Raw genomic sequence first — 21,440 nt, forward strand, 5'->3', positions numbered from 1 at the left:
AAATAGCCCTGGTGTAGTGGTGGGCGCCTATAATCCCAGCTATTCGGGAGGCTGAGGCAAGAGAATCTCTTGAACCCGGTAGGCAGAAGTTGCAGTGAGCCGAGATTGTGCCATTGCACTCCAGCCCGGGTGACAAGAGCAAGACTCCGTCTCAAAAAAAAAAAAAAAAAAAATGATAAGGATAGGCATTTTCTTTTTCTAGTAACCAACAGTAACCATATATTACAGCATGAGTAAGACTATACATATCATATACATATTTACAATAACATTTATATATTTTATGTAATATATGTTATTTGTAAAGTACTCTACACATTAGATACAGATATATTAAAACATACCTTCCTAGCATGTGCTTTTTAAAAAAGAAATCAGCTGATGGATTTTACAAAAGAGATTGAGTTCACTTTACAACCAGTGGCTGTACCCTTGTCATCTAGATTTTAAATTATCAATAATCTCTTCTGATTCTCGCTCACATACTACAGAGGGTAATCTTTTGGGCCACATCTGTAATGATTCCATTATCAGACAAGGGGACTTCGTGGTGCACTAGAGACACCAGAAAAGAAGCTCAGAAGTTCAAGATCTAGTTTAATTATCTCACTGCCTGGGCAAGTCACATAACTTCTCTGGGCACCAGAGGCCCACCATTACCAAAACATGGGGCCATAATACCTTTGCTGGGGATTCAGAGGTTGGCAGGATAAGATGAGATAATGTGTGAAAGCACTATGGAAGCCACAATGACCCACCCCACATTCACCACCTCCACCACTGCCAACTAACACCCACTCAGCAATCGCTTTCTTTTCACCATACATTTACTCATCAAATCTCATCACAGTCTGAGAGGTAGGTATGCTGATCAATGCAATGTGAGGAAAAAGAAACTGGAGCACAAAGAAAGGATAACTTGCCTGAGGTTACAAGTTCAGTGAGTGGCAGAGCAAGGGCTCCCATCCACAGTCTGGTTCCAGGGCCTGCCCTCTTAGCCAGTCTGGTTCCAGGGCCTGCCCTCTTAGCCTCTCTCTGATTTGGTGTTGGTGCTTGGAGCATGTCCTCACATTAGCAGTGAGGCCAAGCTCACTGTTCCCTTGATTTCTAGGAGCTGCTCTGCTCTATAGGAAGTCCTCTTTACTCCTTCATCCTGATTAGCCAGCCAGTTAATTCATTGATCAAAGCAAAGAAGATGAAGTCTCATTTAATTAGTTTTTTCAACTACATTTTTAAAAATAGGTACTATGTGTACACAACACATGCTTCCATCACAATACAAAATTCAAAGGCACAGAAGGATCTAGTGACAATTAGTTTTCCTTCTTATTGCATCTTCCAGCTACTCAAGTCCTCTCTGTAGAGACAACCACCACTACAAGCATCTCATACAACATTCCAGAAATGTTCTATACAATATGCTTTCTAAAATAGCATATTTTGTATGCTATATTATGTATATATTATGTATGCTATATTTTGTATATCTATTTTACAACCTTATTTTTTTCACTAAATACTAATTGGGAGATCAGTCCATATTAGTACATACAGAGTTCCCTTTATTTTTATTAATGTCTGAAGAGTATTCTGTAATTTATTTAATCCATCTTCAACAGATGAATATTTAATAAATTCTGATATTTACCAATGCTACAATGAGTATTTTATGTAGAGATCATTTCTAACACTGCAAGAATATACGTAGGATAAATTCCTAAAAGTGGAATTGTTGAGTCCAAGGGTATGTGCCTTTTAACATTTTATTGAAATAGCCAAATTGCTCTCCATAGGGGTTGCACCAATTTATTCTCCCACCTGAAATGCAGGAGATCATCAACGAGTTTAACTTTATTTCCATACTCTCATCAAACAGTGTCATAAAAATGTTTTATCCTTGTCAAAAAAATTACATCTCATTACATTTTTAATTTGCATTTCTATTATAATGATTAGATTTAGAATCTTTTCATGTGTTTCAAGAATGAATTGCATTTCTTTTATCTGCAATTGTTCTGTTCATATCCTTTACCTGTTTTTTAATGAGTTGTGTTTTATTTTCTTATAAAATTATAGGAGCTCTTTATCTGTGAGAAAAATTAACCCTTGTCTATAAGTTGTATTTCCTCCAGTTTCATGTTGTTTAAGGCCTTTACAGCAATATTTGATTTGTTAAGTAATGTTCATTTTCTCAATTTTTTGCTTTAATAGCTTCTGAGTTTATTTCACATAGTCATCTTTCAGTATCCTCAGGGGATTGGAAAACGCATCCCCTGCTCTGAGATACCAAAATCCATGAATTCTCAGGTCTCTTATATAAAATGGCACAGTATCACACATAATCTTTTTTTCCCCTATAAGTTATTGGGGTACAGGTGGTATTTGGTTACGTGAATAAGTTCTTTAGTGGTGATTTGTGAGATTTTGGTGCACCCATCATCCAAGCGGTATACACTGTACCACTTTTGTAGTCTTTTATCCCTTACCCCCGTCCCACTCTTCCCCCCAAGTCCCCAGAGTCCATTGTATCATTCTTACGCCTTTGCATCCTCCTAGCTTAGCTCCCACATATCAGTGACATCATACGATGTTTGGTTTTCCATTCTTGAGTTACATCACTTAGAATAATAGTCTCCAATCTCATCTAGGCACTGTAAATGCTGTTAATTCATTCCTTTTTATGGCTGCATAGTATTCCATCATACACACACACACACACACACACACACACACATATACACTAGTTTCTTTATCCACTCATTGATTGATGGGCATTTGGGTTGGTTCCACAATTTCGCAATTGTGAATTGTGCTGATATAAACATGCGTGTGAAAGTATATTTTTTGAATAATGACTTCTGTTCCTCTGGGTAGATACCCAGTAGTGGGATTGCTAGATCAAATGGTAGTTCTACTTTTAGTTCTTTAAGGAATCTCCACACTGTTTTCCACGGTGGCTATATTACTTTACATTCCCACCAGCAGCGTAGAAGTGTTCCCTGTTTACTGCATCCATGCCAACATCTACTGTTTTTTGATTTTTTGATTATGGCCAGTCTTGCAGGAGTAAGGTGGTATTACATTTTGGTTTCGATTTGCATTTCCCTGATCATTAGTGATGTTGAGCATTTTTTCATGTGTTTGTTGGCCATTTGTATATCTTCTTTTGAGAATTGTCTATTCATGTCCTTAGCCTACTTTTTGATGGGATTTTTTTTCTTATTGATTTATTTGAGTTCACTGTAGATTCTGTGTATTAGCCCTTTGTCAGATGTACAGAAAATTTTCTCCCACTCTGTGGGTTGTCTGTTTACTCTGCTGACTCTGTTGTCTGTTTCCTCTGCTGACTGTTGCTTTTGCTGTGCAAAGCTCTTTAGTTTAATAAGGTCCCAACAATTTATATTTGTTTTTATTGCATTTGCTTTTGGGTTCTTGGTCATGAAATCCTTGCCTAAGCCAATGTCTAGAAGGGGTTTTTCCAATGTTGTCCTCTAGAATTTTTATAGTTTCAGGTATTAGGTTTAAGTCCTTAATCCATCTTCAGTTGATTTTTGTATAAGGTGAGGGATGAGGATCCAGTTTCATTCTCCTACATGTGGCCAGACAATTATCCCAGCACCATTTGTTGAAATGTCCTTTCCCCACTTTATGTTTTTGTTTATTTGTCAAAGAACAGTTGGCTGTAAGTATTTGGGTTTATTTCTGGGTTCTCTACTCTGTTCCATTGGTCTACATACCTATTTTTATACCAGTACTACGCCGTTTTGGTAACTATGGCCTTATAGCATAGTTTGAAATCAGGTAGTGGGATGCCTCCAGGTTTGTTCTTTTGGCTTAGTTTTGCTTTGACTATGTAAGCTCTTTTTCAGTTCCATATGAATTTCAGAATTGTTTTTTCTAATTCTGCAAAAAATGACGGAGGTATTCTGACGGGGATTGCACTGAATTTGTAGATTACTTTTGGCAGTATGGTCATTTTCACAATATTGATTCTACCCATCCATGAGCATGGGGTGTGTTTCCATTTGTTTGTGTTGTCTATGATTTCTTTCAGCAGTGTTTTGTAGTTTTCCTTGTAGAGGTCTTTAGACTCCTTTCTTAGATATATTCCTACATATTTTATTTCATTTTTTTGCAGGTATTGTAAAAGGGGATAAGTTCTTGATTTGATTCTCTGCTTGGTTGCTGTTGGTGTATAGAATAATTACTGATTTGTGTAGATGATTCTTGTATCCAGAGACTTTGCTGAATTCTTCTATCAGTTCTGGAGCTTTCTAGAGGGGTCCTTAGGGTTTTCAAGGTAAACGATCATATCATCAGCAAACAGTGACAGTCTGACTTCCTCTTTACTAATTTGGATACTGTTTGTTTATTTCTCTTGTCTACTCTGGCTAGGACTTCTAGGACTATGTTGAAGAGGAGTGGTGACAGTGGGCATCCTTGTCTTGTTCCAGTTCTCAGAGGGAATGCTTTCAACTTTTCCCAATTCAGCATTATATTGGCTGTGGGTTTGTCACAGATGGCTTTCACTACATAAAGGTATATCCCTTGCATGTCGATTTTGCTGGGAGATTTTTTTTTTAGATGGAGTCTCGCTCTGTTGCTCAGGCTGAAGTGCAGTGGAGTGATCTTGGCTTGTTGCAACCTCCGCCTCCTGGGTTCAAGCGATTCTCCTGCCTCAGCCTCCCCAAGTAGCTGAGACTACAGGTGCATGCCACCACACCTGGCTAATTTTTGTATTTTTAGTAGAGACGGGGTTTTGTCATGTTGGCCAGGTTGCTCTTGAGCTCCTAACCTCAGGTGATACTCCTACCTCGGTCTCCCAAAGTGTTGGCATTACAGGTGTGAGCCAGCATGCCTGGCTGAGAGTTTTAATCATAAAGGTATGCTGGATTTTGTTTTATGCATTTTTTTTTGCATTTATTGAGATGATCATGTGATTTTTTTGTTTTAATTCTATTTATGTAGCATATCACATTTATTGACTTGCATATGTTAAACCATCCCTGCATGCCTGGTATGAAATCCAGTTAATCATGGTGGATTATCTTTTTGATATGTTGTTGGATTCGGTTAGCTAGTATTTTGTTAAGAATTTTAGCATCTATGTTCATCGAGGATATCAGTCTGTAGTTTTCTTTTTTTGCTTATGTTCTTTCCTGGTTTTGGTATTAGGGTGATGAATTAGGGAGGGTTCCTTCTTTCTTTCTCTTGTAGAATACTGTCAAAAGGATTGGTACCAATTCTTTGAATGTCTGATAGAATTTTGCTGTGAATCCATCTGGTCCTGGACTTTTTTTTGTTGATAATTTTTTAGTTACCATTTCAGTCCTTCTAGTTACCATTTTAATCTGCTTGTTATTGGTCTGCTCAGGATATCTAATTTTCCAGATTTAAGATAGGAGGGTTGTATTTTTCCAGGACTTTATCCATCTCTTCTAGGTTTTCTAGTTTATGTGTACAAAGGCGTTCATAGTAGCTTTGAATGACCTTTTGTATTTCAGTGGTGTCAGTTTTAATATATCCTGTTTTGCTTCTTAGTGAGGTTATTTGGATTTTCTCTCTTCTTGGTTAATGTTGCTAATGGTCTATCAATTTTATTTATCTTTTCAAAGAACCAGCTTTTTGTTTCATTTTTTTGTGTTGTTTGTTTCAATTTCATTTAGCTCTGCTCTGATCTTGGTTATTTCCTTTCTTCTGCTGGGTTTGGGTTTGGTTTGTTCTTGTTTCTCTAGTTCTTTGAGGTGTGACCTTAGATTGTTTGTGTTCTTTCAGACTTTTTGATGTAGTTATTTAGGACTATGAACCTTCATCTTAGTATTCTTTTTGCTGTATCTCAGAGGTTTTGATAGGTTGTGTCATTACTGTCATTCAGTTCGAATAATTTTTAAATTTCCATCTTGATTTTGTTTTTGACCCAATGCTCATTCAGGAGCAGGTTAATTTCCATGTATTTGAAGGTTCCTTTTGGAGGTGATTTCCAATTTTATTCCACTGTGGTCTGAGAGAGTGCCTGATATAATTTCAATTTTCTTAAATTTACTGAGGCTTGTTTTATGGCCTATCATACCGTCTATCTTGGAGAAAGTTCCATGTGCTGTTGAATAGAATGTGTATTCTGCAGTTATTGGATGGAATGTTCTGTATACATCTGTTAAGTCCATTTGTTCCAAGGTATAGTTTAAATCCATTGTTTCTTTGCTGACTTTCTGTCTTGATGACCTGTCTAGTGCTGTCAGTGGAGTATTGAAGTTCCCCACTATTATTGTGTCACTGTCTATCTCATTTCTTAGGTCCATTAGTAATTGCTTTATAAATTTGGGAGCTCCAGTGTTAGATGCATATATGTTTAGGTCTGTGATGTCTTCCTGTTGGACAAGGTCTTTTATCATTATATACTGTCCCTCTTTGTCTCTTCTAATCACTGTTGCTTTAAAGTTTGTTTTGTCTGATATAAGAATAGTGACCCCTGTTAGCTTTTGATGTCCATTTGCATGAAATGCCTTTTACACCCCCTTACTTTAAGTTTATGTGAGTCCTTATGTGTTAGGTGAGTCTCCTGAAGGCAGCAGATAGTTGGTTGGTAAGTTTTTATCCATTCTGCGGTTCTGCATCTTTCAAGTGGAGCATTTAGGCCGCTTACATTCAATGTTGTTATTGAAATGTGAAGTACTGTTGCATTCATCATGCTCTTTGTTGCCTTTGTACTTTGGTTTTCTTGTTTTTGGTTTTCAACTTTTTTTTGTTTTGTTTTATAGATCTGTGTGATTTATGCTTTAAAGAGGTTCTTTTTGATGTATTTCCAGGATTTGTTTCAAGATTTAGAGCTCCTTTTAGCAGTTCTTTTGGTGGTGGCGAATTCTCTTAGCATTTGTTTGTCTGGAAATGGCTGTATCTTTCCTTCATATGTGATATTTAGTTTCAATGGATATAAAATTTTTGGCTGATAACTGTTTTGTTCGAGGAGCCTGAAGATAGGTCCCCAATCCCTTCTAGCTTTTAGGGTTTCTTCTGAGAAATCTGCTGTTAATCTGATAGGTTTTCCTTTATAGGTTACCTGGTGCTTCTGTCTCACAGCTCTTCAGATTCTTTCCTTTGTCTTAACTTTGGATAACCTGATGACAATGTGCCTAGGCAATGATCTTTCTGTGATGAATTTCCTGGGTGTTCTTTGGGCTTCTTATATTTGGATGTTGAAGTCTCTTGCAAGGCTGGGGAAGTTTTCCTCGAATTCCCCCAAATATGCTTTCCAGGCTTTTAGAATTCTCTTCTTCCCCAGGTACACCAATTATTCTTACATTTGGTTATTTAACTTAATCCCAGACTTCTTGGAGGCTTTGTTCGTATTTTCTTATTCTTTTTTCTTTGTCTTTGTTGGACTGGGTTAATTCAAAGACCTTGTATTTGAGCTTTGAATTTCTTTCTTCCATTTGTTAATTCTATTGCGTAGACTTTCCAGAGCATTTCACATTTCTAAAAGTGTGTCCAAAGTTTCTAGAATTTTTGATTGTTTTTTTTTTCTTTAAGCTATCTATTTCCATGAATATTTCTCCATTTACTTCTTGTATCATTTTTTGCATTTCCTCAGATTGGGCTTTGCCTTTCTCTGATCCCTCCCTGATTAGCTTAATAACTAACCTCTTGAATTCTTTTTGAGGTAAATCAGGGATTTCTTCTTGGTTTGGATCCATTGCTGGTACACTTGTATCATTTTCTGGGGTGTTGAAGAGCCTTGTTTTGTCATATTACCAGGGTTGGTTTTCTGGTTTCTTCTCATTTGTGTAGGCTCTGTCAGAGGGAAGGTCTAGGGCTGAAAGCTGCTGTTCAGATTCTTTTGTCCCACAGGGTGTTCCCTTGATGTAGCACTCTCCCCCTTTTCCTATGGATGTGGCTTCCTGTGAGCCAAACTGCAGTGATTGTTGTCTCTCTTCTAGCCACCCAGCAAATCTACCTGGCTCCAGGCTGGCACTGGGGGTTGTCTGCACAGAGGCCTGTGATGTGAACTGTCTATGGGTTTCTCAGGTGTGAATACCAGCACTTATTCCAGTGGAGGTGGTGAAGGTGCAATGGACCCCGTGAGGGTTCTTAGCTTTGGTAGTTTAATGCTCTGTTTTTGTGCTGATTGGCCTCCTGCCAGGAGGTGGCGATTTCCAGAAATCATCAGTTACAGTAGTGTGCTGAGGGAACTGTGATGGGTGGGGCCCAAGAACTTCCAAGAGTATGTGCCCTTTGTCTTCTGCTACCAGGGTGGATAGGGAGGGACGGTCAGGTGGGGGCATGGCTAGGCGTGTCTGAGCCCAGACTCTCCTTGGGTGGGTCTTGCTGTGGCTGCTGTGGGGGGTGGGGGTGAGATTCCCAGTTCACTGGAGTTGTGTACCAAGCAAGATTATGGCTGCCTCTGCTGAGTCATGCAGGTTGTCAGGGAAGTGGGGGAAAGCCGGCAGTCACAGGCCTCACACTGCTCCCAGGCAAACTGAAGGGCTGGTTTCATTCCCACCAAGCCGCCCCAACAGCCCTGAGTCTGTTTCCAGGGAGAAGGCAAGAGGGGTTTGAAAACTTGCCCAAGGCTATCTGCCTCCCAGCTGCCACAGAAAAGGGCTTTAGTTCTCCCCCTGCCTGTGAAGTCTGCAGGCCTGATTTGGGCCCTCCCCGGAGTTCTGGCAAGGAGGCTTCTCGCCCTGTTCAAATTGTTACAAAGTTCAGCTAGAGAATTTCTTCTCCCTCTGGAGTTTTACCCCCTGCTCCTCTGGCCACCCTTCCGATGGATCCCTGTGGTGCCAGGCAGGAATGGGCTGCTTGGGGACCCAGTGAGCTCCCAGGACCTTACTGCTGCTTCTTCTACCCCTGTATTTTGCTGGGCTCTCTAACTTGACTCAGCTCCAGGTAAAGTCAGAAACTTCTCCCACAAAGAGACCTTCAGCTTCTCCAGTAGGGTGTGTGTTCAGGAGAGGAGGGTCTCCCTTTCCCACTTCTGCAGTTGGGGGACTCACAGTAGCTAGGGCGTCTCCCAGGTCCTACGGGAGCAGTCCGCTTCCTTCAGAGGGTCTGTGGGTCCTCTTGGGATTGCTGGTTTGTTCTTGCAATGGATCTGGAGCTAAAATTTACAACGCAAGCCTCCCCATGCTGCTTTTTCTGGAGCTGCAATCTAGTCCTGCCTCCTGTCCACCATGATCCCCTGAATCCAGTATTGCACATAACCTTCGCACAACCTCCAGTATATGTTAAATCATCTACAGATGACTTATAATACCTAATACAACGTGAATGCTATGTTATACACATATGTGTTACATTGTATTTCAAATTTTGTATTTTTGTACTTTTATTTTTTAAACCAAATGTTTTCAATTCATGGTTAGTTGAATCTGCAATATGAAACCCACAGAGAGTGGGATTTGGAAAGGTCTTCTCTACTTGGAGAGTATTAACAAAAATTCATGTTTTCTTTTAGTACTTCTGTGGTTATTTTTCTAAGTTTAAATCTTTGACGCATCAGCATTTATTCTGGAGTACAGTTAAGAGGTGGTATTCAACTTTCTTGTTTTCCAGATGGTTATCCAATTGTCACAGTTGTATTTTCTATTGAATAATCTCCCATCCCCTCACTGATCTGATGTGTCGGTTTTATTATGTGCAAAATTCCTATATTATTTGGATCTATTTCTTGACCTTCTGTTAATCTGTCTGACAATCGATAACCAAATACCACAGATTATTTTAATTATTGTAGCTATAATATACTTTCCTATCTGGTAGAGCTAGTTCCTCTCATTATTTGTCTCTTCTAGAATATTCTTGGCTATTCTTTAGGGATTTAGGATAATCAATTGGTATTTTTCTTATAATTATACTATATTTACAAATTAACTTAAGGAAAATTTGTATCTTAAGGATGCTGGGTCTTCCTATCCACAGATGTTGTATACTTTTGCATTTGGTTCTAGTTTTTTACCCTCTCCCCCTCTTTTAGTAAGCCTCTGTAACATTTCAAAGCTTTTTTCATATGTATCTTTATTACATTTACCTCTAAAGTTAGGTATGTACTCCTATGTGGGTAATGTTATCACATATAGGTCTAATTTCAAAACAGATGTGGCAATAAAAACTATTAGCTATGGGTTTATATAAAAGTCATTCATTTTTGTTTTGTTTTTTGTTAAGTGCCCAGTTCTTGAAACTCAGCAAACTCAGGCTTGAAAAATTCACTAAAACTATAGCCATAAAACATACCTCTTTTTGACTCCAGCTAATAAATATTTCTCTCCTAAAATGTTTCAGCATGAAAACAGAACTCACTGGATTTTCAGAAACTTTGCTCCCTGTTGGCTTCGTTTTCAATTTTGAGAGTACTCAGATCTGAGTGGTGTTGCATTACCTATTAACAATTCTTATTAAACTACAAATACAAAACTTACCTCCTAAATTCATTCCAGCTTGAAGACATTTCTGAAGTCTGCAAGCAGGACAATTCTTTCGTCGAATCTTATCAATGATGCAATCATTTCTTCCAGCACATAAATAGTTGTGTTGCCCTGATTAAAATAATAAAAAGTAACTGTTAAAATAGAGTATACTAGTACAAAACATTAATATGTATACTCAGAATATAAAACTACTTCTTTCCTGCCTTGAAATCTCTTCCTCAAAAAAGTAAAAATACATGATTTGTGGATAATATAGAGGAGGAGATGGTCAGCTTAATGCAGCTGAGACTTTAGATTACATATGATAACATTACACTTATTTCAAAACATGTTCTCATATAAGTACAGCCATTTTTCTCCATTGTTTGAATTTTTTGATAGCTGCATGGGTTCAGGCAATAGTGCACATTTCCTGTAGACGTCACAACAGCATCAATCTAAACAAAAGCCCTACTGCAGCTGTTGAAGCTGCTATGCCTGCCCACCATTTATACATGTGACTTCACTGGGATTTCACAGTAATTTCACTTTCAAATTACACAATTGGAAATGTTAAACTATTCCATTCTGTAAAACAATCTGGAACTAAAAAAAATCAGATGTGGGCACAGCACAGGCTTAGAGAGTGGCATCTATTGGCAAAATATGAAATTGTAGTCTAGCTTTATTAGTATTTATTCAAAAATATTTACTAAACACCCACTGGGTAGTAGGCACTACTAGAGGCACTAGAGATACAGTGATGGACAAGACAGACAAAAGCCTCTGCTCTTAACTTTCATTAGATTTGGGGGAGACACATTAGACAAAGTAATTAGATAAAATGTGTAAGATGTTAGATAGTAATAAGCACTAGGGAGAAAAATGAAGGGAACGTGCAGGATGATTTTTAAATAAAGGTCTATGGATCCATCAGCCCTATAAATCCTTCCATCTAACTGTGTGGTCATCTAGGAGAGAATATATATCAGAAAGAAGGAAAAGCAAATGTGGTAGGGAGGAAGGTGAGGGCTGATTACTTGGCATGTTCTAGGAATAGCAGGGACACCAGGTGAAGGAGCAGAAGAGAATGAGTAGAGAGTAAGAAAAGATAGAGATAAACAGCTAATGTGAGCCACATCACATAGGTCCATAGAGGTCATATTCAAGACTTTGGCCTTTACTCTGAGATGAAGCCACTAGACTAGAGGGCTTTGAGCAGAGGAGTCACTTGATGTGATTTACATTTCACAGCATCACTCCAGCTGCTGTGTTGAAACTGACTGCAGTGGACTAAAGACAGAACTAGAGAGACCAGGGGTAGGAGGCAATTATTGTAACCTAGGGGAGAGAGGAAAGTGGGCTGGGTCATTGTGGTAGCAGTGGCAGTGGTGAGTTTCTAGATGTATTCTGAAAGTAGAGCTGCATGGGTTTGCTGACAGACCAGAGGAAATGAGGAGTTAAGGAGGCCTTAAGATTCTTGGGCTAAACAAGTAGAAAAAGGGAACTGTCATTAGTTAAAAAGGGGAAGACAGAAGGAGCCAATGGTTTATGAGGAATGACCGCACTCAGTCTTGGGCATGGCAAGTCAGAGAAACCTGATGGGCATCCAAGTGGAGGCATCAGTTCTGTGGTTAGGAAGAGGGCTGGCCTACATATGTAATCAGCTCATGGACGTTATTTTAAGCCATAAAACTAGGTGAGATCATATGGTGGGTGAGCACAAACTGGAGAGTGAAGCCTGAAGAATCATGGGTTAATAAAAAGGAGAGAGGGAGGCCCACTGTTTACTGCAAAGTAGTGAACAGCCTCCAAAGCACTCCAGTGTAGTACCATCATGTTCCCTTGATTTAAGAATTACTAAGTAAATTACAGTAAATACTCAATAAAAATAATGTGCATCACTTAATGTAATTAAAATAATTTAATCTAAAGTATATTCTCTAACATTATGGTAAATCTTAGTAATAATAACAATAAAACAATAGTAACAGCATAGGGAAATCTATCAAAGTGAAGAAATGAAACCCCACCATTATAATAATCTAATGCCTTTTCTAAAAATTGAAGGCTCTTAATGAATATGGGTAGGTGTAGATAATTACACAAAGGCAATCAATATCCATGGTGAAAATGGTAACTGATAAATATAACATTTCATGATGTTGTACAGCACCTTAGAGAGGTTTCCACTTCTAAAATAAAATTTTAATGCCACATTAGAGTTCTCAGTTAACCCATGCAACAACCCTGTGACATAGGTGAGATTATTATTGCTGCTATTCACCAGAAGAAACTCATACTAGAATTGATAAAGTGACTTCCCAAAAAGGTAGAGTTGGAAATAGAATTTAGAAAGTCTGATAATATTGCTGTGCCTCAAGACCAGGAGAGGGTTTTCTAAATACTTATTTGCAATATAATTTACTGTTGGTCTAATAATACATTGAAGGTGCTCTTTGGAAATGAGAAGCAACAGAATGTTGAGTGAAGCATACTCTACCAGCCAGCGTTTCTACCCACAATTGACATTCTGTGCCTTTTGCATATTATGAGATTGAATACAAAACCACAGATTTCATCTTTCATACACACTGAACTGAGTAAACTTTAAAGTTCCAAGAAATAACTAAACGTAATTTAAATTTGTTTTAATTCAACAAGTATTTATAGGGAACCTCCAATATGTTGCAAGGTCACGAATCATTTGCATAAGGATTGGTTGGCTGTAGTCTAAGATTCACTCTATGAATTTTCAGTAAATGTAACTAAGACTTTTAGATTGTAGGCATACAGAATGGAAAAAAATGGCCACTGTCTTATGAACACATTGGAAGATTTTCTCCTTTGGGTGTTCAAAAACAGAGACTTTCAAATGCCAGGATTGTTCTAGAAGGATTTAAAAAAATAAATACCCTTCAAAAATTTGTTACTGTAACAACCCAGGATAATTTTCTCCCCAGAACAATATTTCATCTTCCACAAATAGGAGAGTTGTAAGAGACTGCTGCAGACATGTCATTTTCAGAAAATTTTGTCATTTATATTTTTAGTTGTGTAAACATTAAAAATTTAAATTACACCTACACAAATATATAATGTGTGTCTCATTCTTTAATTCATATTAAACCAACACAACACACAAGCAAAATCTGTACAGTAGGACTCAGAGAACTTTAGTCATCCATCCATCTGTGTACTCGAGTTCAGTGTACCTCCTGGTTAAGGTTGGGGCAGCTTTTTGGGCACAAGGCAGCCATTCTAGAAGACAGAAAGCTTTTAAGGTTAGGATAAACTTGGATGAAGTACCAGGATGCTTAGGTCAGTTAGAGCACGTGTAACACAAATTCAAAGACTTATAAGAAAACCAGATGAACTAAATTAAAGGGAAAATAAAAGCAAAAATGCTTTATGGACTTAACAATAACAAAGTTGAGTTTAAAAATAAATCAGAGGTATCATTTTTTTCTATTGTTTTAAACTATGGTATTGTTTTTAACTGTAGAATAATTCAGTAACTGTTTAAAAGTTAATCTCATTATTTTAAAAGTTACTGCATTCAATAAAAGTTGTCTTTTACAATTTTCAATTATTTTGAAATCAAGAAGCAACTTTTTGTTATACTTGGCCTGGTCCCAACTGAGAAAATACAGATTATGTGAGATGCAGTTCTCTAAGAATCAATAGCATAGAACAGAAAAGTAGAAAAACGAAGGGCCGAGAGGAGAAAGCACAATAAAAAGGAATCAGCTTCGCAACCAGGGTCCATCTGGGTCTCAATCCTGCCTCAGTCAATAAGGAGCTATCAGAGCCTCAGCCAAGTGGCTCAATGCTTCTGAGCATTGGTATCTTGATCTATAAAATGCAAAGAGTAATGCCTACTTTCTATATTGTTAAATGGTTTCAAATGAATAATATACTACACAAAAAGCAAGAAGCACAAAGCCTGGTCTGAAGAAAGAACTAAAAAAAAAATAAAATAAAATTTTAAAAGGTGATAGAGGTGGTAGTGATGACCTATTTTGTTAGCTCACTTAAAAAAAATGGGGCCAGGCATGGTGGCTCACGCCTGTAATCCCAGCACTTTGGGAGGCCGAGGATCACGAGGTCAGGAGATCGAGACCATCCTGGCTAACATGGTGAAACCCCGTCTCTACTAAAAATACAAAAAATTAGCCGGGCGTGGTGGTGGGCACCTGTAGTCCCAGCTACTCAGGAGGCTGAAGCAGGAGAATGGCGTGAACCCCGAAGGGGGAGCTTGCAGTGAGCCAAGATCACGCCACTGCACTCCAGCCTAGGCGACAGAGCGACACTCCATCTACAAAAAAAAAAAAAAAAAAAAAAAGAAAAGAAAAAAAAAGTAGGATGAGAAAATCCAAAGAACAAAAATCAACTCTTAATGAATGTTAAGTGAGTAAAGAGCCTCCTGTGGGAGCAGAATGTCACCTTTGAGTATGAAGGCCTCTAGATGAAAAGAGTCCACTTGGGCCAAGGCAAACACCATTCAGCTCTGAACCCATCTTCAAGTCTTTAGCTTTTTTTCTGAAAGCTGGCAAGGATAGGAGTGTGTTGAACTATATCTTTAGGGTAAACACAGGATAAAAAGCCAGGATTGTCCTATCTGTTTGCAACTCAGCTAAGAATTCTAGACTAGGGCCCAAGACTACAGGCATGGGATAAGATTCTGGAAAGTTATAACTTCCTGTTATTATTTCTCTCGACATCTCTTATTTTTATATATTACTTAACATCAAGACTCTTTAAGTAGGCACATACTCTCAGGGGCAGAAGCAAAGGTGAGCCTGCGAGACTGAATTCCATTTTGCCGGGAGCCTTGAGGGAAACCGCACCCCTGTGGATGAGAGAGGGCAGAGGTAACTGATATTTACAGACAGGCAGGTTGAGGAGCAAGGCCCTCGGAAAACAAGAAAAAGAGGTTCTAGGATCTAACATGTGTTCCCAGACAATGAGTTAATTCCATTCCACAAAGATTTTTAAGGGAGAATATAAAAAGGTAGAACATAGTCCATTTCTTCCAAGACCTTATATTCAAGGGGTTAGGATGAGGTTGGGGATATTGAAATGATTAAGATACATCTACCTATTATAACAAACCTGTACATGTACTTCTGAACTTAAAAAAAAGATATATCATGGGTCTTGATATGTTCCGACTTTAAAGAAGGAAGGGATCATACTGGAGTTGGGAGATGAATCAGTCTTTATGGAGAAGGAAAGCATCTGGGGTAAGCCTTAAGGAATGTTCTAGAGGAATGTTCATACAATGAAACATGGAAAGGACAGATGTACAGGTGTTCCACACAAAGAATTAGCCCAGGGAAGGCTGAGACACAGTTAAGTGTTCAGTAAGCAAGTGGTCTGGGATAGGCATGGGATAAGATTCTGGAAAGTTGTAACTTCCTTGTATTATTTTTCTCCATATCTCTTATTTTTATATATTACTTCACAGGCAGGATGGGTACAGAGGAGGAACAGATAGTATCCACACAGTCTGGTAGCCCGGCCATTTCCAGAGGCCGCCAGTGACCTGCAGGCTCCAGTGCCCCTTCCTTTCTTCTGGGTTTCAGCCCCATGCATCTACCTGTTCACTGAATGTTCCCACCCAAATATATCTGACACCTCAATCCCTCCCTGTTCGCCAATCAAATGTCACTTCCCCACCCCCACACAGCCCCCTTCCCGCCTGCTATATGCCCAATTTTAAAGCTACAAGCAGTTGTATGAACTAGAAGTTGCAAGTTATCCATGGTTTACATGGCTTCTCCCCAGAATCCTCTACATTCAAAGGCTGGCAAAGTACTGATGATTCTCCCTTCTAAGTGTCTTTTGAGTTCTATCTATATCCATCAGTCCTTTCTTCATTGCAGGATCTCTTGGTTAAACTTCTGAATTATGGAGTTTGAATCCCTGTTACTATCGGACTTTAGAGAAGTTACTTAACCTTTTCATATATCAGTTTCCTGACTTGTTAAACAAGAATTATAAAGGTGCCTATCTCATGAGTTATCATGAAAATAATATACCACATAAAGCACTGAAAACAGTCACTGCTATGCAGTAAGGATAAAATGAATGGTAGCTGTTATCGCTGTATTTGTGTGATTATCATTATTACTATTATCATGTATTACTGCATATTATCAGTATAATTTCAATGAACTTGTAAGTAGTCTACCTGTCTCTGCTAATTCACCACTTCTAAGTCAAATGATTCTAACTTCAATTTAAAAGTTATTAAATAAAAAAAACTCTCACACAGACATCAATAGGTTAAAAAAAGAAAGAGAACTGTTTTGGTTGAAATGAAGCTAAAGGGTATCCCTGGTGTTTCCCTCCATCTGTACCCATCAGTGGCGTGGGAGGCACTCTACAGGAAACTGCGGCCTCTAGGGCAGGCAATTAGGGTCCTGGGCCTCCCCAGAAGTTTCCTCCTCTTCCGTACAGCCTGCAGTCCTCCCCCTGAATCACAGATCTGATTATGACATCATCTGCTTAAAGGCCTTCTAGGGCCCTTCACTGCTTAAACTCTCAAGTCCAAGCTCTTATAAGCTCCGTATTTAATGTGAGTTGAGCCAGTGTGGCACAGGGAGGGGGAGGTGGGCAGGTCAGGGCTCAAAGATGTGCTTAGCAAAAGTTATGACCATTTCAGACAAGGGAACCAAAGCTTGGTCAGAGGCATCTAACCTAATAACGCTGGATTATGTTTATCGGTGGTTTTAGTTTTGGTGTTTTTATTATTGGCATGTATTGTTCCTATTGCGGATGTGAAGGACAATATGCTTATGGTTTATTTTAACAAGAACTCAGAAGATTGGTCCTTTGCCTGGTTGTATCTCTGTTCGCAGGTACAGACATATAGGTTGCTCCTGAATCACAAACACCATTGCTACAGACATCCTCAACTATAGACTGTAGTCAGCAGGCACCGTCTCCTCTGCCTGCCAACCCTGGCTGATGCTTGGTCATGGGTGGTGGCAGCACTTCTGGCATATCTCCCCCATTACGTTTCTTTTAAATCTTAGAAGGCAGTCTCATTTCTGTTTTTCTCTGGCGCCACTAATTTCATGTTCTATGACATCTATGGATCCATATACCTCCTTCACCTCCCCATCAGTGTCCTACTCCTCTACCTGTATCTGGAAAACATTCTATCCCTCCATACACATGGCTGATCATCACGGTAGTACCCTTTTATCAAGCAAGACACTGAGGTTCTCAGGGAGAGTTAGATATGAGACATGAAAAGAACCAGGTTCTGGAAGCCCCGAAAGCACAGCAGACACCTACAAATACCCTTGAGAATCTTTAAAGAAGGATTTGCAGAGAAGGAGGTGCTTGAATTACATCTTACGAACAGAAGGCCTCAAATTTTGTCTTTTAAAAAACTGACTTATCACACATTGGCAACATAGCCTTTTACATATGGGGGACTGAATATGAAAAATCAAAACACTGAACATTGACATTTGCTCCCACCACAGTACCCAGATTCCTTCCTGTCCCCACAGAGAGGCGGTGCTGGGGCCTCAGATTGAGCCTCCCAGTGGGGAACACCTCTGCCCACCCTTGACTTGACCTTTTTTTCCAGGGGGAGGAAGCTCCAAGATGCTACACCACAGGCTTCTCTTCATCCCCTTTACTCAGTCTGCTTTCATTAGTACATTTGAGAAGAATTAATCTGGCTTGCCTGCCTCCACAGTGGCTTCATCCTCTTGTGGGACGGCTCCCTCTGGGAGCAGGTGCTCAGCCTCCAGTCTTGGGGAGGCCTATCCTGATCCAGCTGTTCCCTTGCCTGTACCTAATCTGGGGGCTCAGATGACAGGTCCCTTTGGGTCTTATCACTAAGTCATATACTTCAACATATTTACCCCCAAATGTTGATGTTTTATCTTCCACCAGCCACTCCTTTGTTTTATAACTCAATTTGTTCAGAATCTGGGTGGGGAAATGTGCTATTTTACAGTTCCCTTAGAGATGGAGAAAGACAGAGTTAACACCAGAGTCCCTGAGATTCAGATCTCACAAATATGGACACATACAGAGTGAGCTCCTGAGCTTGAATCCTAACGAAGGCCCTAAGGTTCCCCCTCATCCCACTTCCTCTGTATTTCACTCCTTAATTCCTGCTTTCCCAGACTGGAGCTCATTAAAAGGCAGGGAACCCAGGGAATGTGGTCATTACGGGAATCCAAATGTTGATGACAGTGAAGGCATAGTTTAAGCCCTCTTCTGGTGTTTTTGTTTTCTGTCTAATAAACAATCTTGAACAAATTTCACCACTGAATCTTGTTTTCCTTTAAAACCTTATTTTTATGCTCCCTATGTTATGTGAAATGTTTTCTTTTTCAGATCCTGAAGATACAAAAGTATTTAAATAAAAGGGACAGTAACTTATAAAAATAGTTTGATATTTATCACTCTCTGAATGATCTATTGCTTAATAATTCGTTATATGCCAGAGCCGACGGTTTGATTGTTGCTGCTGTTCATTCAAATATGGGAACTATAAAGCACCAAACTTGTTGCAAGCCTTCTTCACTAACTACCCCTGGTGGATATTCTAGAATAACCAGACCTTATGTACAATGTAAGTTTCCCTATTTAAAAAAAAAAAAAACAACATTTATTTTCAGTATCAGAAAGGCAATTTCTCCAAATCCCTTTTAAAATTAACTTTGTGCTTAAATCTCCTTCTCATTTTTAAAGATCCATTTGTTGTCCTGCTGCAAGATTTTTTTTTTTTTTTTTAAGCAGTTGACAACTGCCCAGCAACAGCAGCCTGTGTTTGCAGTCACTATTTTGGGCTACATCACATGTCACTTACATAACCTTGTTTAACTGCTCTTGAACTGGTTCGAACAACCTGGGAAACAGATTAGAGCAGTCCCAGCAAATTCCCGCATTGCAGATTCTGATGGGCGATTTCCCTTCCCCCATCTCCCCCCGCCCCCCCATTCTTATAATGTCGCATGGTGAGTTAAGACGGTGTCCAACAAGAACTGGTTATTCATTGTTGGAGCCAACTAAAACATTCGATAATTAACTTCCTCTGCTCAGTTAAAACCAGTTTGGTCTGCCCATAATAAACCAATGAACAATGATCCCCTGCTGCTGAGGTTTATGAGTGGGCCTGGATTAACATGTTTTAAAATGCCAGGGGGAAAAAGAACTGACTTGAGAAGTAAGTATAGGTTGCCTTTGCCACCTTAAAGCACATATCTTTTGAAGCTATGTTTTTAGGATTCTAATATTTTAATTTAGAAGTCAGATTAGCATTATTTTTTTCCTGTGGTGTTTCAAGAGTTCTTCCCATGTGGATAAGCAAAAAATTCCCAAATAAATATTCTTCTTATTGTGAAAGGTGTTCGTTTTTCATTTTTTAAAATGTACTTTTAATTATCATAAGAATTTGTATGCATATTTTAGTAAAAGAGAATCAAAGATAATATCATATGACAAAATCCAAGTGATGTAAGATTTTAACCTTGAGAAACACTCATTATGGTGTGCAGTAAGAAAAAACAAGTTACTGACAAGGAACAAGGAAAATTTTTTTCAGGAAGAGTGACTTACGTCTCTCACACATTCAATACTAGGAATTTAACATAGCTGCACTTCACTATGCAAAAACATCTGTTATCTAGATAAACTAATAAGTTATTCAGGGCAGTGGAAAGGGAACTAGCATTTGTTGAATTCCTATTATATGACAGGTGCTTTACCAATCATACTTAATTTAATCCTTTAAAAATCCTATGGGGGGAGTCCTATGAGATTAGTCATATTATCCCCATTTTGTCAATTAAGACATTCGGAGAGGTAAAATCATGTGGCTAGCTTAGCTGGGATTCATACTTGTAACACTTTCATTACAGCACTTACTCTGTCTACGGTCCATCCACGTTAGAAGTATACTTAAGATTCTTATACCAACAGGACAAAATGGTGCAGAAACAGAACCTCTGGAATGAAAGACATGTTTAGGCTACCTTATAAAGGAGAACTCAGACCAATACATCACTAACCACTCTGACACTGGGAAAAGAGAACCATATGAATTTGGTTGCACCTATAATTCTAATTACATCATACATAGGATGCCAAATTTACATACTGCCTGATCCACCACTTTTTTGCCTGATCTAAATATACTTCTAAACTCCAGACCTAGAAGCCAACACACGCACAGCCCTTGCAAGAATTTAAAAATCCTGCATGCTGGGTTCTCAGTGATCAGATTTTTGCCCAACCAGCTAATCCCTCAAGACCTCAAAGGTAGAAATGAGGCCAGGGTAGAGAGAAGGGACTGTTGTTCAGCCACTCTGGCTTCAAACTATTTGTTAAGATTTGAAGGTTTCAACACAGTTCAGTGGGTCCTTATTTGCCATCTCAGGCATAGCCCAGTTTCTGAACAACAATATAACCCTAGACCGAAATGAAACCCAGATGAGAGAGGATATTGGTAACAAAGGACAACTGAATCATAAACTTCTACCAACAATCTAAAATGTTTGCAAGAAAAGTAAGAAATTATTTGATATGTGTTTGTTTTGCCACACGCACAAATATTAAATTAGACTAGTTTTGGGTCTATAATGCTATAATACATGCATGTGGTACAAAATTCAAGATGTACTATAGGACATCTGGTGAAAAGGCTCTCTCTCCCCCCCTCTCCTATCCTCTAACCACCTAGTTTCCTTCCCCCAAGGCAAACCACTGTTATCAATTTCTCTGTTTCCTTTCAGAGGTTTTTCTAGGATACATGTTTTTAACCACAGTAAATATGTTCTGTTTGTGAAGTTAGGCATTATTAATTCAACATGTCTGCTTGCTCTTGTATTAATTCAACAAATAATTATCAGGCGGCTATTACATGTCAGTTACAGCACTGGGAAGAAAGATGAATAAGAGATCCCTGTCCTTTAGGGACTCATAATCCAGTGTGGGAGAGTGGCTCCTAAGCAAATTAAACCCTGGGGCAAGAACGGACATGAATAAGTGCTAAGAGAATAC

At 38.8% G+C, this 21,440-nt stretch overlaps 1 protein-coding gene across 3 annotated transcripts in view; it reads right to left on the minus strand.

Moving 5' to 3' along the window:
• The window catches only part of NR3C2 (nuclear receptor subfamily 3 group C member 2), a 368,607-nt gene that overhangs the window by 106,030 nt on the left and 241,137 nt on the right, over nucleotides 1-21,440 (minus strand). For all 3 annotated transcript variants that reach the window (XM_007999946.3, XM_037986899.2, XM_037986894.2), the window contains exon 4: nucleotides 10,416-10,532. In XM_007999946.3, the coding sequence (XP_007998137.2) occupies nucleotides 10,416-10,532 (117 nt within the window). The remainder of the gene's footprint in view (nucleotides 1-10,415; nucleotides 10,533-21,440) is intronic.

The sequence above is a fragment of the Chlorocebus sabaeus genome, chromosome 7, assembly GCF_047675955.1.
Source record: "Chlorocebus sabaeus isolate Y175 chromosome 7, mChlSab1.0.hap1, whole genome shotgun sequence".
NCBI classification, from domain to species: Eukaryota; Metazoa; Chordata; class Mammalia; order Primates; family Cercopithecidae; genus Chlorocebus; species Chlorocebus sabaeus.